This window comes from Coregonus clupeaformis, chromosome 3, assembly GCF_020615455.1.
Source record: "Coregonus clupeaformis isolate EN_2021a chromosome 3, ASM2061545v1, whole genome shotgun sequence".
Classification (NCBI taxonomy): Eukaryota; Metazoa; Chordata; class Actinopteri; order Salmoniformes; family Salmonidae; genus Coregonus; species Coregonus clupeaformis.
In genome coordinates, this window is record NC_059194.1 from 27,774,199 (window position 1) to 27,789,050 (window position 14,852).

General features: G+C 47.3%; 1 protein-coding gene across 2 annotated transcripts in view; it reads left to right on the forward strand.

Annotated features, from left to right (window-relative positions):
- LOC121543490 (FERM and PDZ domain-containing protein 1) overlaps nucleotides 1-9,895 on the forward strand; it is a 33,813-nt gene extending 23,918 nt beyond the window's left edge. Inside the window, exons 9-17 of one of the 2 annotated variants that reach the window (XM_041853375.2) lie at nucleotides 153-278; nucleotides 697-822; nucleotides 2,401-2,534; nucleotides 2,636-2,762; nucleotides 2,954-3,046; nucleotides 3,360-3,542; nucleotides 5,403-5,607; nucleotides 5,794-6,906; nucleotides 7,025-9,895. In XM_041853375.2, coding sequence (XP_041709309.2) covers nucleotides 153-278; nucleotides 697-822; nucleotides 2,401-2,534; nucleotides 2,636-2,762; nucleotides 2,954-3,046; nucleotides 3,360-3,542; nucleotides 5,403-5,607; nucleotides 5,794-6,906; nucleotides 7,025-9,663 — 4,746 coding nt within the window. In that variant the 3' untranslated portion in view covers nucleotides 9,664-9,895. The remainder of the gene's footprint in view (nucleotides 1-152; nucleotides 279-696; nucleotides 823-2,400; nucleotides 2,535-2,635; nucleotides 2,763-2,953; nucleotides 3,047-3,359; nucleotides 3,543-5,402; nucleotides 5,608-5,793; nucleotides 6,907-7,024) is intronic. The other variant, XM_041853384.2, reaches the window with a different exon arrangement.
- The last annotated feature ends 4,957 nt before the right edge of the window (nucleotides 9,896-14,852 follow it).

Here is a 14,852-nt window from a genome sequence, read left to right on the forward strand (position 1 = left end):
AACATTTTACCTACAAATATCACTCATGCTTGTAAACCTGTGTCGTCTGCATGACTCAGTAGCCCACTAGCGCTAACACAAGTATTCAGTTGTCAAGCAACATTAAGACAACAAAACGATACAAAATACCTAACTGTGTTGTTTTGTTGCAGGACATCGTTCTGACTCTGAAGGACAAGTTGTCTATCCGCTGTATTGAGTACTTTTCTCTGGTGCTGGAACAGCAGTACAGTATCACCAAGCTTCTGCTGCTGCACGAGGATGAGCTTATACACAAGGTGAGGAGAACACACACACACACACACGTGCAACCTCACCCACACATGCAATCACACACACATCTCACCCACACATCCAACCTGTGTAACCAGTGCAGTCAGTCAAACAATATTTATCTCTAAATCACGGGTCTCCAAAAGGTAGATCGTGAGCTACTGTAAACTGTCATAAACATAAAGCTCCCGGCTACTGTCCAATCAAAGCCACATTGACATTTTCCCAGCCCTGGTTAGCCACTATTGGCTTAAAAAGCCAAATGTAACACAATATCTACCAATTAATTTCCAGCAATGTTTGGTCACCTCACTATAACCCTGTGTAACATGTATGTGTTTGGTCACCTCAATATAACCCTGTGTAACATGCATGTGCTTGGTCACCTCAATATAACCCTGTGTAATGTGAATGTTTCTCCAGGTGGTGCAGAAGAAGGAGAACAGCAGCCATGACTACAGGTGTCTGTTCAGGGTGTGCTTCATTCCCAGAGACCCCCTGGAGCTGCTACAGGAAGACCCCACCGCCTTCGAGTACCTCTTCCTCCAGGTGAGCAGCTAGCCACATCTAGCTGTAGGCCTAGACTACCATCTTTAGTGTCTGTAACTAGTCTGCCTATACTTTCACCTGTACTTATAGCCATGAGACCCTGTTTAACTTGCACACAGGTGAGCAGTGTTGGCTGTAATAGAGGAGTCTCCTTCGGCTGAGAATCAGAGTTTATTTACAGGGAGGAGCTTACGAGTCTTTTTGTAGAGTAAAACTTTATTTGGAAGCTACTGCGCTGCGTACAGAACTCAACATCGTTGAGATAAGTCGAGTTTCCTTTTAGGCCTATTTGGCGGGGAAAGTGTGAAGCGAGCTGTAGCCTATTGCCTGTTTCTGTTTATGAGTCTTTTATTAAAGAATGTGAAACAATGTGACTATTTCATTAAATAATGTAGCAGTTCTTTAGGCTATGGCCTAAAATACATTTGTTCATATGGGCAGAATACTGGTAAATATTTTAGTCCCGTTTGCTTTCTCTGTTAAATCTTCTAGACCTTGTTGTAAATCAAGCAGACAATAGCAGATGATCAACATAAATTTAGGGGTATTGGATTGGATCCAATGTGGATCACAACTTCACTGGCACAACGAAAAGGACATCAACATATTCTGGACATTCTTCCGAACACCATTTTCCCGCACTGGATGTTTTTGCATCGCCTCCATATCACAAAACTGTTTGTCACTTGACTGGATCTGCTGATGATGGTCAACAATACCAGTATGCCTAGCTAAACAGCTGGATACCAAATGCGCATCCAACAAGTAGGTCTATTAGTCTACTATACTCATAGCCTATTGAAGAACCACAGAAGTTAGGTTACTCTTTCGGTTAGAAGCATTCGATATTGCAATCGCATACATCATTTTGGATTTGTGTATCATTTTGGAAACTGTATTCACTGCGTAGCGTAAAATATCCAGATGAACATTTGATAAAGCGGTGCTGCCATTAATAGTGCACCATCTCATAGACTCATCAAGATTTTGTCTCGCTGATGGCCCATAAGTGGTCGGAAGGAAATATCAAGGAAATATCAAGGAAATATCATAGGCCTAGTTTTATTATATCGATAATTAGATTATATGGCGCAAATTGAAAGAAAATGAATTAGGTTTAAATAACTTTTCTTTATATGTGCATAAGTAGGCTTATGGATGACATTTTTCAAGTTATTCGCCCAACCCTGTTTTATTTATTCTATCTAAAAGGAAGGCAACTAATGCAGCACATTTGTATTTATTTATTTTATACAATATTCTGCCCATATGAACATATCAACGAATTTACCACCAGCCAGCCGTCGTTCCCTAGCCAATCGCGCACACGTGGTCGACAAAGGAGTTCGCTTTTGCTGCAGCCTTCGCTGTAAAATATAATGTATGGCGGCGGTACTTCACAGGGAGGGATTATAGCCAAACCTGTGTCAGTGTGATTTATTGTAGAGGAAATACAATTTGTTTCATACCTTGTGTGTGTATCTTTCTGCCTGTGTGTTTGTGTGTTTCATGCTGTGTGTATATATAATGCTGTATGTGTGTGTATAACGCTCTCTGTGTCTGTGTTTGTGTTGTCAGAGTGTCGGGGACGTTCTACAGGAGAGGTTTGCGGTGGAAATGAAGTGTAACACTGCACTGCGTCTGGCTGCCCTGCACATGCACGAGAGACTGGACAGCATAGGCTCCACCCGGACCTCTATCAAGAGCATCACGTGAGACACACACACACACACACACACACACACACACACACACACACACACACACACAAACAAACAAACATTGATATTGTCTCCTGTGTGTACTGTGACAGGAAAGAGTTTGGTCTGGACAGCTTCATCTCTCCCACTCTGCTCAGTAACATGAGAGAGAAGGACCTGAGGAAAGCCATCAGCTACCACCTCAAGAAGATCCACTCACTGCTGGAGCCACGACAGAAGGTATGGCGGGAGGGAGAAGGGGAAAGGGAGAGGGGAGAGAAAGGAGGGAGAGATTATACGTGCAATACCTTTTTCTTGTTGTCGTCAATGTTGTCGTCATTGTCGTTCTCGTTCTCTCTCTCTCCCTCTCCCTCTCCCTCTCCTCTCCCTCTCCCTCTCCCTCTCCCTCTCCCTCTCCCTCTCTCTCCCAGGTGATCTCAGCCACTCAGGCCCGGCTGGCCTACCTCACCCAGCTTGGAGAGCTCATCTCCTACGGGGGCCGCTCCTACACAGCCACCATGATGGTTAGTGTGTTTGAAACAACTTACAAAGGATCATCACAGCTGTCAATCATTCTCTGACTCTGCCCCAATTTAGAGAGCTGTTATTGGCTGGACAGGATTGACCACCCCCATTCTGGCCTCGTTTCACCCTGTGATGATTCAGTATGCATCTCAGACTGTATCTACTTCCTTCTTCCTTTCACCCCTCTTCCCTTTCTCTCTCTCTCCCTACCTCTCTTCCTCTTTTTCCTCTCCCTCTCTCTCCCCATCCCCCTTTATCTTTGCCCCTCTGTCCTCCTCCCCCTCTGTTCTTCTCCGTCCTCCTCCACCCCAGTTGCAGGACCGGGAGGCGCTGGTCAGTCTGTTGGTGGGAGCGCGCTACGGCCTGAGTCAGGTGGTCAACCACAAGCTCAACATGGTGTCCACCCTGGTAGACTTCAGCAGCATCAGTAGAGTGGAGCTGCTCTCTGAGTCGGACAGAGTCAGCCTGCTACGCATCTCACTGCACGACATTAAGGTAGGATACCATACACACTGTACAGTCCATTCAGAAAGTATTCAGACCCCTTGACTTTTTCCACATTTTGTTACGTTACAACCTTATTCTAAAATTGATACAATAGTCCCCCCCCCCATCAATCTACACACAATACCCCATCATGACAAACCAAAAAGAGGTTTTTAGAATATTTTGCAAATTTATTAAAAATAAAAAACTGAAATATCACATTTACATAAGTATTCAGATCATTTACTCAGTACTTTGTTGAAGCACCTTTGGCAGAAATTACAGCCTCAAGTCTTCTTGGGTATGATGCTACAAGCTTTGCACACCTGTATTTGGGGAGTTTCTCCCATTCTTCTCTGCAGATCCTCTCAAGCTCTGTCAAGTTGGATGGGGAGCATCGCTGCACAGCTATTTTCAGGTCTCTCTAGAGATGTTCGATCGGGTTCAAGTCCGGCCTCTGGCTGGGCTCAAGGACATTCAGAGACTTGTCCCGAAGCCACTCCTGCGTTGTCTTGGCTATGTGCTTAGGGTTGTTGTCCTGTTGGTTTTCATCAAGGATCTCTCTGTACTTTGCTCTGTTCATCTTTCCCTCGATCCTGACTAGTCTCCCAGTCCCTGCCACTGAAAAACATCCCACAGCACGATGCTGCCACCACCATGCTTCACCTTAGGGATGGTGCTAGGTTTCCTCCAGACGTGACGCTTGGCATTCAGACCAAAGAGTTCAATCTTGGTTTCATCAGACCAGAGAATCTTGTTTCTCATGGTCTGAGAATCTTTAGGTGCCTTTTGGCAAACTCCAAGCGGGCTGTCATGTGCCTTTTACTGAGGAGTGGCTTCCGTCTGGCCACTCTACCATAAAGGCCTGATTGGTGGAGTGCTGCAGAGATAGTTGTCCTTCTGGAAGGAACTCTGGAGCTCTGTTAGAGTGACCATCGGGTTGTTGGTCACCTCCCTGACCAAGGACCTTCTGCCCCGATTGCTCAGTTTGGACGGGCGGCCAGCTCTAGGAAGGAGTCTTGGTGATTCCAAACTTCTTCCATTTAAGAATGATGGAGGCCACTGTGTTCTTGGGGACCTTCAATGCTGCAGAAATAGTTTTTGGGACACTTCCCCAGATCTGTGCCTCGACACAATCCTGTCTCGGAGCTCTACAGGCAATTCCTTCGACCTTCGGTTTTTGCTCTGACATTCACTGTCAACCGTGGGACCTTATATAGTCGCTTTGGATAAAAGCGTCTGCTAAATGGCATATTATTATTATTATTATTATTATATAGACAGGTGTGTGCCTTTCCAAATCATGTCCAATCAATTGAATTTACCACAGGTGGACTCCAATCAAGATGTAGAAACATCTCAAGGATGATCAATGGAAACAGGATGCTCCTGACCTCAATTTCAAGTCTCATAGCAAAGGGTCTGAATACTTATGTAAATAATGTCTTTATTTATTTATAAAAACCTGTTTTCGCTTTGTCATTATGGTGTATTGTGTGTAGATTGGTGAGGAAATGTTTTGATTTAATCCATTTTAGAATAAGGCTGTAACGTAACAAAATGTGGAAAAAGTCAAGGGGTCTGAATACTTTCACTACACTGTATATGATACACATACACACACACAGAGATCACACACACACTCTCTCAGACACACATGTTTGCTCATAGCTACGCTTAGTTTACACACAAATACATTGGATGGAAAATACAACATGCATTCTCTCTTCCTACTCCCCTCTCTCTCTCTCTCTCTCTCTCTCTCTCTCTCTCTCTCTCTCTCTCTCTCTCTCTCTCTCTCTCTCTCTCTCTCTCTCTCTCTCTCTTCCTCTTTCTCTCTCTCCGTCTCTCTTCCCCCTCTCTCTCCAGCCTTTTGCCTTACTGATGGACTCTCTGGCAGCCAAAGACTTGGCGTGTCTACTGGGGGGCTACTGCAAGCTCCTGGTGGACCCCAGAGTGTGTGTGTTCCGTCTGAGACGCCCCAAGGTGCGGGTGCACAGGATACCTGCTGAGGAAGGTGTGTGTGAAGGGAGGTTCGCCGTTATAGAGGGAGTTTGCTATGAATCGCTGACAAGTGAGCATCAATGTTTAACTATAATTTTTCATTTTTGGCATTGATCATACTATTTATTTTGGCGTGGATATCAGCCAGTATGGATAGTTGATACAGATCAAACATATTCATTTGAGACTACTATTATTAGTATAGTAAAATGTATGTAACTGAGAAAAAAACGTTTTTGTTTTTTGTCATTCCCAGGCTATGTGTCCCGCTGCTGTAGTGACTCCGATGACTCGTCTGACGAGGACTACCCCGCCGAGCCTCCACCGACGCACACCCGCAAACGCCACACACCCGCCAGCAAAGACAGGGAGGGGTGGAGGAGAGAAGAGGAGGAGCAGAGAGGAGCGGAGGGAAAGAAAGAGAGAGCTGAGATAGAAGACGAAGAGAAACAAGAGGTGAAGATCATTGTGACGTCAGAGAAGGACATGGAAGTAGAGGAAGAGAACGGAAGGGAAGTGAGAGGAAGAGAGATAAATCTAGGAAGTAAAGCTAACATAGGAACAGTGGAACAGGACATGGTGCTGGACACTAACTGGTACCACACAGACCCGCGGGTCAACAGTAGCTTCTCCAGCCTGTCCAGTGGCTCTCTGAGGGCTGCCTTGGAGGAGAGCAGCGCTGCAGCTCCAGCCAGAGGAGGAGGCCCAGCCAAGGCCTCCTCTCGCGTGGTCGCCCTGCGCGAGGACAGCCCCTCTCTCCGGTCCCAACGGCCGACTCAGGGGATCACCACCCTGGATGTCCACCACCCGTTCCTCCTGGAGGTCACAGCTCCCTCTCCTCAGTGTCAGAGAGTGGGCGCCGCCGGCAGCACGGCCTCCGCGCCCGTACGCCCCACCAACCTGAGTTACCGTAGCAATGACAGCTCGTGCCTGTACTTCACCGAGCTCTCCAAGGGCAGCTACCTCCCCAGCCCCCCCGAGGCCACCAGCGACGAGGAGGAGATGGAGGAAGTTGAGGATGACGATGATGAGGAGGAACTGAGACGGCTCTCTAAGATACCTAGTCACATAGACCTGCGCCTCATCGACAAGATCTGTGCCCAGTCTAACAAAACTGCTTCCAACAACAAGTTAGACATCCCCAGAATCATCCCCAACCACACCTCCTCCTGTGAAAAGAGGGCGGCTTGTAGCTCCACCCACAAAGGGGAGGAGAGTCTATCAAGTCACTCTGGAGATTCCGGGCCTTTCCTAACGCCTTCCCCTAACGCTCCTCCTCCTGTTGCTAGGGAAAGTGCCTCAGAGTCAGACGATGAGTTCTTCGATGCCCAGGAGCGGTTCACTCCTCCAGTTCCTCCTGATGGCACAGGTGGGTTGTTGACTTCTTCACTGACAGAGTAACTGTGTATAGAGCTGTTCAAGTGTTTAACGCCCCCCTCTCTCTCTCTCTCTCTCTCTCTCTCTCTCTCTCTCTCTCTCTCTCTCAGAAAACAGTTTGGATGCGGCTGACAATAATAGACACAGTAAACGCTGGAGTGGCACAGGGAACGGACTGCCAGTGGTACCAGAGAGGGAGCCTCCCTCACCCCTCAAAAAGAAGCACTCCTCACCTGACCACAAAAAACAGCAGGAGACCCAACAAGATCCAAAGCTCCACTCAAACCAGTCTTCCACTCAGAGTGTCGATGCCAAGACCAAGCCTCCACCATTGGCCCCCAAGCCCCAGCTACCCCCCAAACCTGAACTGGCCCCTAAACCCGAACTAGCCCCCAAACCCCAGATAGACCCCCAGAGGTCTCCCAAGCGTGGGGGTCCATACGCCCACTGTAATGGGGATGCTCGTGGGGGCCACGCAGGGCTCCTGGAGATAGACACCATGGAGCCAGAAACAATGGAGTTTAAATCAGTCACCTCGGGGGCGGGGGGGCCTCCGCTCGCCTCCCCCCTCATCACGGCTGTACGGAAGAACCAGCAACCCCCTGCTGGACCTCAGGCTGTGGAGAACGGGCTCAGGCAAGAGAATGGGCCTAAAATAGAGAACGGTTCTAAGCAAGAGAACAGTTCTAAGATAGAGAACGGGACTCCTAACGTGCTTCCTAAGGATCGTGTTCTGGTCACTGCTGACAAGCAGACAGCCATGGTTGAAACTAAAACAAATAGGATTTCCATGCTAAAGGGTGAGTTCCGAAACGGGGTTGGGGTGGACCCCCCGAAAAAGCTGCAAAGCTTGTCCCCCATTCCACGTTCGGCTTCAGGAGATGAAATCAGGATAAGCCTTACCACCCCTCCACCACTCTCTCCCAGAACTTCCCCTCCTTCTCTTCATCCCCTAACAGTCCTCCCCATCCCGGTCTCACCGAAAGAGAAAGAGGGGGTGTCCCCCCCGAACGGCCTCCACCCCTGGGGCAGTCGCAATGGGAGCGCTCAGTCCGGGAGGAAGGTCTCTCTGAGTCATGAGAACCTGTCGCCCAAAAACGCAGACGGCCCCCACAGTCTGACAACCTCCCTCACCATTTCCTCCTCTAAAGGGACAGCGGGAGGTCCAGAGAGCACAGGGAGGTCAGGGTCAGGTTCAGACCTGAGGGTCAGTTCGTCCAGCCTGGGGGGCCGTCTGCCTACCTCAGCCCTGAGAGGGAGGATCCAGGCCCTGCCCTGGTACATGACCCGCTCCCAGGAGATCCTGGGCACCCTGGACTACCCCTCCACCAGCTCTGTCAACGAGGATGTCACATCCGGGTACGGCTCCGGTCTTTCGGTCAGCGGAGCCTCCGAGGTCAGCAAGGTCACTGCCAAGGCAGTAGGTGAGACTGCAGCGGGTAAAGGGAAGAAGGAAGTGCTGGAGGATGGAGCCGAGGTCGTCATAGCGACCATCAAAGAGTTCCAGGAAGTGACTCCCCGTGTGAAGGAGGCCAATGGGACGAATGGGTCGCACCCCAACCAGACCCTGAGAGAAAATGGGGCGCACGTCTCTGAGCCCTATGGGTTTCTGGGCTCCTGCAAGTCAGAGCAGCCCCAGTCCAGGCCCCACTCAGAGGTGGGTTTAGGGGGTGGTTCAGGCCCACCCCTAGAGGGGGACTCTCTGGTGCACACCCCTCCCCAGGCCCACCACGAGGCGTGTGGCTGCCGCACCGTCTACGCCAACTGCTTCAGCGGCGACGTGGAGGACGGCTGCGGCTTTGACGAGGAGCTCACAATCTACGAGTTCTCCAAACGCACGCGCCCCAAACAAGCCCGCTCTACACCCCTGCCCTCCCCCACCTCCCCTGTCCCCTCCCCCAACATCCTGTCCCTGCTGAGGGACACCCCTCGCCCTCTCTCCACCCTCTCCACTGCCTCCTCAGAGTTTAGCCCCCTCCTGTCCCACCCCATCTCCCCAACGCCTCCTATAGGCGCCCTGTGCTCCCTCACCAACAAACGCTACGTAGGGCTGAAGGGGGGCTTTGCCTCCCTGAGGCAGGACATCGATCAGCTATGCCTGGTCCTGGAGAGAGGCACGGCTGGGCCACCACCATCATCAGAACCCTCCAAAACAGACCAGGATGGGTGTAGAGAAGGGGGACCCAACCCAAACCAAGACGTGGGGCAAGAGGAGGGTCCGACCGCGTGCTGTGGAGGGGCAAGTCCTCTGCCCATGACAGAGGCTGAGAGGAGTTTACTCCAGGCAGAGGCCCGGCGGTTGGCAACAGGGTGCCAGCGTGCCACACGTGTGGGCTGGGCTCCGGAGGAGGCGCTTCGTTCCTTATCCAACAGCTTTAGTGCCCTTGTGCAGCTCTCCGCAGCCTGCCTGAGAACACACCCCTGTCCTGGCTGTGACATCTGCCGCAATGAGGGTCAGATCCAGAGCGCTGATGATGAGGGCCAGGAGGAGGCTCTGGACAAGCTGAAGGAGATCGTAGGGCTGTACCGGGAGTTTGTTGGGGCTGTGGAGACGGCTGAAACCAGGGCTGGGGCTGGCGGTGGGACTGGGTCTGGGGATGGACAGGGGCAGGGAGAGGGTGAGGGGGTGAGGCTGCTGGCCAAACGCTGCACGGTGCTCATCTCTTCCGTCTTTGCGCTCACGCAGCTGTTCAGGACGCACTCGCCGGACACCACAGACCTGGCAGGTCAAACACATCTCCACTTTTGACCTCTGAACTTTTAAAACCCCTCCTCACCAACAGGACTGAGGTGAGATGAGGGGAGGACTTAGTAAGAGAAGGGAGGAGGATGAAGGGCTGTTGACACGATTCTTTAGCATTGTGGGATCCTCTGTGTGCCCCTACATACAGTACATACACACTTGTACAGTAAGTGCCATGTACACCACAGCACACACACACACACACACACACACACACACACACACACACACACACACACACACACACACACACATCCATAAAAGATGAGAGGAACCTCTTCCACTGACTGCCATTACTGCTAGGTCTCCCGATAGACTCATCTGGATTATGCATTTGTACATAGGTATTTTATAACTATCTATCTTATTTTATTATTATATACTGTATGTGTATGTATGAAATATGTATGTACGTATTTAAGTATGTTTGCACCATGGTCTATGATGTGATGAGACCTGCTGGTGTAAGACCCTGTGGTTGTCACTGGATTTTGTATATATTTTTTTGTCATGTGTGATTTTCTACCTCCACCCACCTCCCTTCCTCTGGCCTGGTGTCTGCTGAGGAGACGAGAAAGCATTACTTTATCTTCTGCTTATTTAATGATTCTGTGGATCCAGTTAGAGATCAAATCTGTAATTTAGATTTTTCCATTGGGAAAAACATTTTAGGCCAAACAGTAAAACACAACACAAACTTTTACATTTGCTGAGACCCACCGCTTCAGTTTACAAACAAATACAAAGGGAGCACTATTGACCGTGAAATAAAGTTACAGTTTGCAGAAGTTACAGAAATGAACCCTGTGAAAAGTGTCCACCTTTTCTTTCTGTTCCGTTCCTGGCTCCTGACTGACTACTTGTGTGTGAATGCTTGAACGGAGTAAACCCTCAATAACCCAAACGCTTATGCAGTAATTAAACAGTACTCTGAATCTAAAGGATACATATATTTTTCTGGGGTGGGTTACGTGGGTGGGGGAATAGTGGAAATGAATTAATTTGGTATTTTGTAAAACGTTTTTGACACGGCTGACTGTTAAAACTAACTCTAGATGTAGCAACGATCCAAAGTTATTTAACACTGAGCCACAATTTTACTTCTTGCCCATGTTTAGCTCTGCAGATGGACGGACTGACTGATTCTGTTTGTACCAGAGCTGTTGATAGATATACATGTATATCTAATTTATGTTTGTGTTAGTTTGATTCTATCTGTCCTTCCTTAGTTTATGGCTATGCAAACATAACCACTACTTTCCTGTTCTCCAAAATATCATTCTCTGTTACAATTGTGTTAACATTAAAGACAAGAATACCTGCATATGATTTATAGTCAGTGTTAATGGAAATACAGAGGGCTTCCCCTTATGATAATGGGAGATCTGGATTAGGATCACAGGTACAACACCTTGCAAAAGTATTCATCCTCCTATTTTGTTGCGTTACAACCTGTAATTTAAAAGATTTTTTTTTAAATTTCATGTAATGGACATACACAAAACAGTCCAAATTGGTGAAGTGAAATAAAAAAAATAACTTGTTTCAAAAAATTCTAAAAAAGAAATAACGGAAAAGTGGTGCGTGCATATGTATTCACCCCCTTTGCTATGAAGCCCCTAAATAAGATCTGGTGCAACCAATTACCTTCAGAAGTCACATAATTAGTTAAATAAAGTCCACCTGTGTGCAATCTAAGTGTCACATGATCTGTCACATGATCTCAGTATATATACACCTGTTCTGAAAGGCCCCAGAGTCTGCAACACCACTAAGCAAGGGGCACCACCAAGCAAGCGGAACCATGAAGATCAAGGAGCTCTCCAAACAGGTCAGGGACAAAGTTGTGGAGAAGTACAGATCAGGGTTGGGTTATAAAAGACACTTTGAACATCCCACGGAGCACCATTAAATCCATTATTAAAAAATAGAAAGAATATGGCACACAACAAACCTGCCAAGAGAGGGCCGCCGACCAAAACTGGACCAGGCAAGGAGGGCATTAATCAGAGAGGCAACAAAGAGACCAAAGATAACCCTGAAGGAGCTGCAAAGCTCCACAGCGGAGATTGGAGTATCTGTCCATAGGACCACTTTAAGCCGTACACTCCACAGAGATGGCCTTTACGGAAGAGTGGCCAGAAAAAAGCTATTGCTTAAAGAAAAAAATAAGCAAACACGTTTGGTGTTCGCCAAAAGGCATGTGGGAGACTCCACAAACATATGGAAGAAGGTACTCTGGTCAGATGAGACTAAAATTGAGCTTTTGGCCATCAAGGAAAACGCTATGTCTGGCGCAAACTCAACACCTCTCATCACCCCGAGAACACCATCCCCACAGTGAAGCATGGTGGTGGCAGCATCATGCTGTGGGGATGTTTTTCATCGGCAGGGACTGGGAAACTGGTCAGAATTGAAGGAATGATGGATGGCGCTAAATACAGGGAAATTCTTGAGGGAAACCTGTTTCAGTTTCCAGAGATTTGAGACTGGGACGGAGGTTCACCTTCCAGCAGGACAATGACCCTAAGCATACTGCTAAAGCAACACTAGTGGTTTAAGGGGAAACATTTAAATGTCTTGGAATGGCCTAGTCAAAGCCCAGACCTCAATCCAATTGAGAATCTGTGGTATGACTTAAAGATTGCTGTACACCAGCGGAACCCATCCAACTTGAAGGAGCTGGAGCAGTTTTGCCTTGAAGAATGGGCAAAAATCCCAGTGGCTAGATGTGCCGAGTTTATAGAGACATACCCCAAGAGACTTGCAGCTGTAATGGCTGAAAAAGGTGGCTTTACAAAGTGGGGGGGGGGGTGAATAGTTATGCACGCTCAAGTTTTCAGTTTTTTTTGTCTTACTTCTTGTTTGTTTCACACACAAAAATATTTTGCATCTTCAAAGTGGTAGGCATGTTGTGTAAATCAAATTATACAAACCCCCCAAAAATCCATTTTAATTCCAGGTTGTAAGGCAACAAAATAGGAAAAATGCCAAGGGTGGTGAATACTATCACAAGCCACTGTATATTCAGGATTGCAATGTTCTGCAGTGTTGCATGAAATGGAATGCAACATATCTCAACAAAGGCCTCCAACCTACTGTGTTGTGGGTAAAATGCAGAGCTGTTTTGTGACTGGAAACTGTCACAACTCACTGATCTTGTCAAGATGCTGTAAACATATTCAATCTGAACTTTGACTAAATAAATTGTTGTTTTGCCTTTCGTCTGATGGGACACAGATATTTTATTGTCACTGTCATTTTCCTCCTTTTTGTTCAAGCTAACCACAGATTTGCCTTGTAGCATCAGATTCAAGCACATTCCAGGACACTTCGAATAGGTATTTGGGCAGATTTTAGATGTCAATAGTCGACTGACAGAAATGGAATCAGTCTCTTTTTGGCACTAATATCACTCCATATAACTATCTGGATGGCTTGGTTTATCGAAAGTGCTGCCCACTAATATGCTCATCTACATCTGATGCCACCTGATTATCTCCCTCAGTTAAATCCATTAGATCTGGAGGGACGTTAATACTGTACCTATGACAACAATGGGATGATGATGTCATATCCACGCACAGGGCCGGACTACCACATCTGGAGTGGTTAGTGCTATCCGGGATCCTCGGGACGTCCCTATCCTAACCCCTATTCGTACCCTAACCATAACCCTTACCTAACCCCAACCCTTAATCATTTAAAATGTATACTTCAATGGGGTAGGGACGTCCCAATGATAGCAAGTACCCATCTGGGGCACCTACCTCCTCCAACAAATTATATTTGGCTAACTTCCTGCAATTATACACATTTTGCCAAGGTGCAGACAGAAAAATGTGCAGTTTTATAGCTAATCTCACGCTATTCTACACATTTTGCCATGAGGCTGAGAGACAGTTTGGGAGTTTTAAAGCTAAATATTTATACTATTCTATATATTTTGCCATGGCTTATGTTGTGTTCATAATATGCCATCTGCGGGGGGGCCCGACCTCCAGGGGGCCCCCAATCGATGTATTCATATGCTATCTGTGGGGGCCTTACCTCTAGGGGGCCCCCAACGGACATGTTCATACAATCTGGGGGGCCCTGGATCCCCCCCAAAAAAAAAAGTAACCTTAATTTTGGGTTGGGGGCCCCCTGTAGGTCCGGCGCTGTCCACACTTCTTCCATTAACTCACAAACATGATAAGAAGATTGGCGCAGCTGGAGCCTGGATATTGATGGCATAGATGGTGATTAGGAAATGCAGTCCGACAGTTTTAAGGGATGGTGACAGAACAATTTGCCTTCACTGTATCATGTGTTTTGATCAGTGTAAAGATTAAGGCAGATGAAAGGAACTAGAAGCCACTGTAAAGTGTTTAGATCCATTGGACATTAGTGGACATTGGAAAATAAAGTTATGATGATAATCATGATAATCATTGTAGCATACTGGCCACAGAACCTGACCTTTGTCATGTAACCGACATTATAGAATAGACTAGAAGCCATATGCTGATCAGAAACACACTGTATAGTGCTGTCAGTGGATTATAGGCCTCCATGCACAGATCACTGGGCAGCCATTTCTTGCTGTAACGTGTTGAAATAAACAACTGCAAAAAGGCACGTGAGATCTAACTCCTGTCTCTGCCTCTGGAAAAGGGAGGTGCATCAACTGTTTAATTCGAATGCACACTACAGAGAAACCAGTGTCTTTGGAGAAACCTCCCTGGAGACATGTTTTTTTTATGTCATGAAACTTCATGGAGGGACAATCAATCATCAATATTTTATTTTCGTGCCTTCCTTCATTAACATTGATCTCAATTAAAATATTGTTAGAAAATAAATGTGATGATCTCATATTTTGGCCTTCCTGATTGTGATAACCTCAGGCACTAACTATGGAACAATACACAGTAAGAACACAAACACCACAAGCTGTCTGGGCAGCAGCCATTTCTCAAATATTCAGTTGGGAGTGTCTGTATAATGCCGCGTTCACATGCTAGTCTGAAGTAGGAAACGCAGAAATTTCCGACATGCTAACTGGTTGTAGTTACACTCGTGCCACGTTCAACGAATCAGGAAGTCGGAAATGTCAGAGTTTCCTTGTTCCAACTAGCATATGAAAGCGGCATAAACTAATGTATTGGCCCTGTTCACTATGACATGGGAACAGTGATTTTGACCAGCCATTG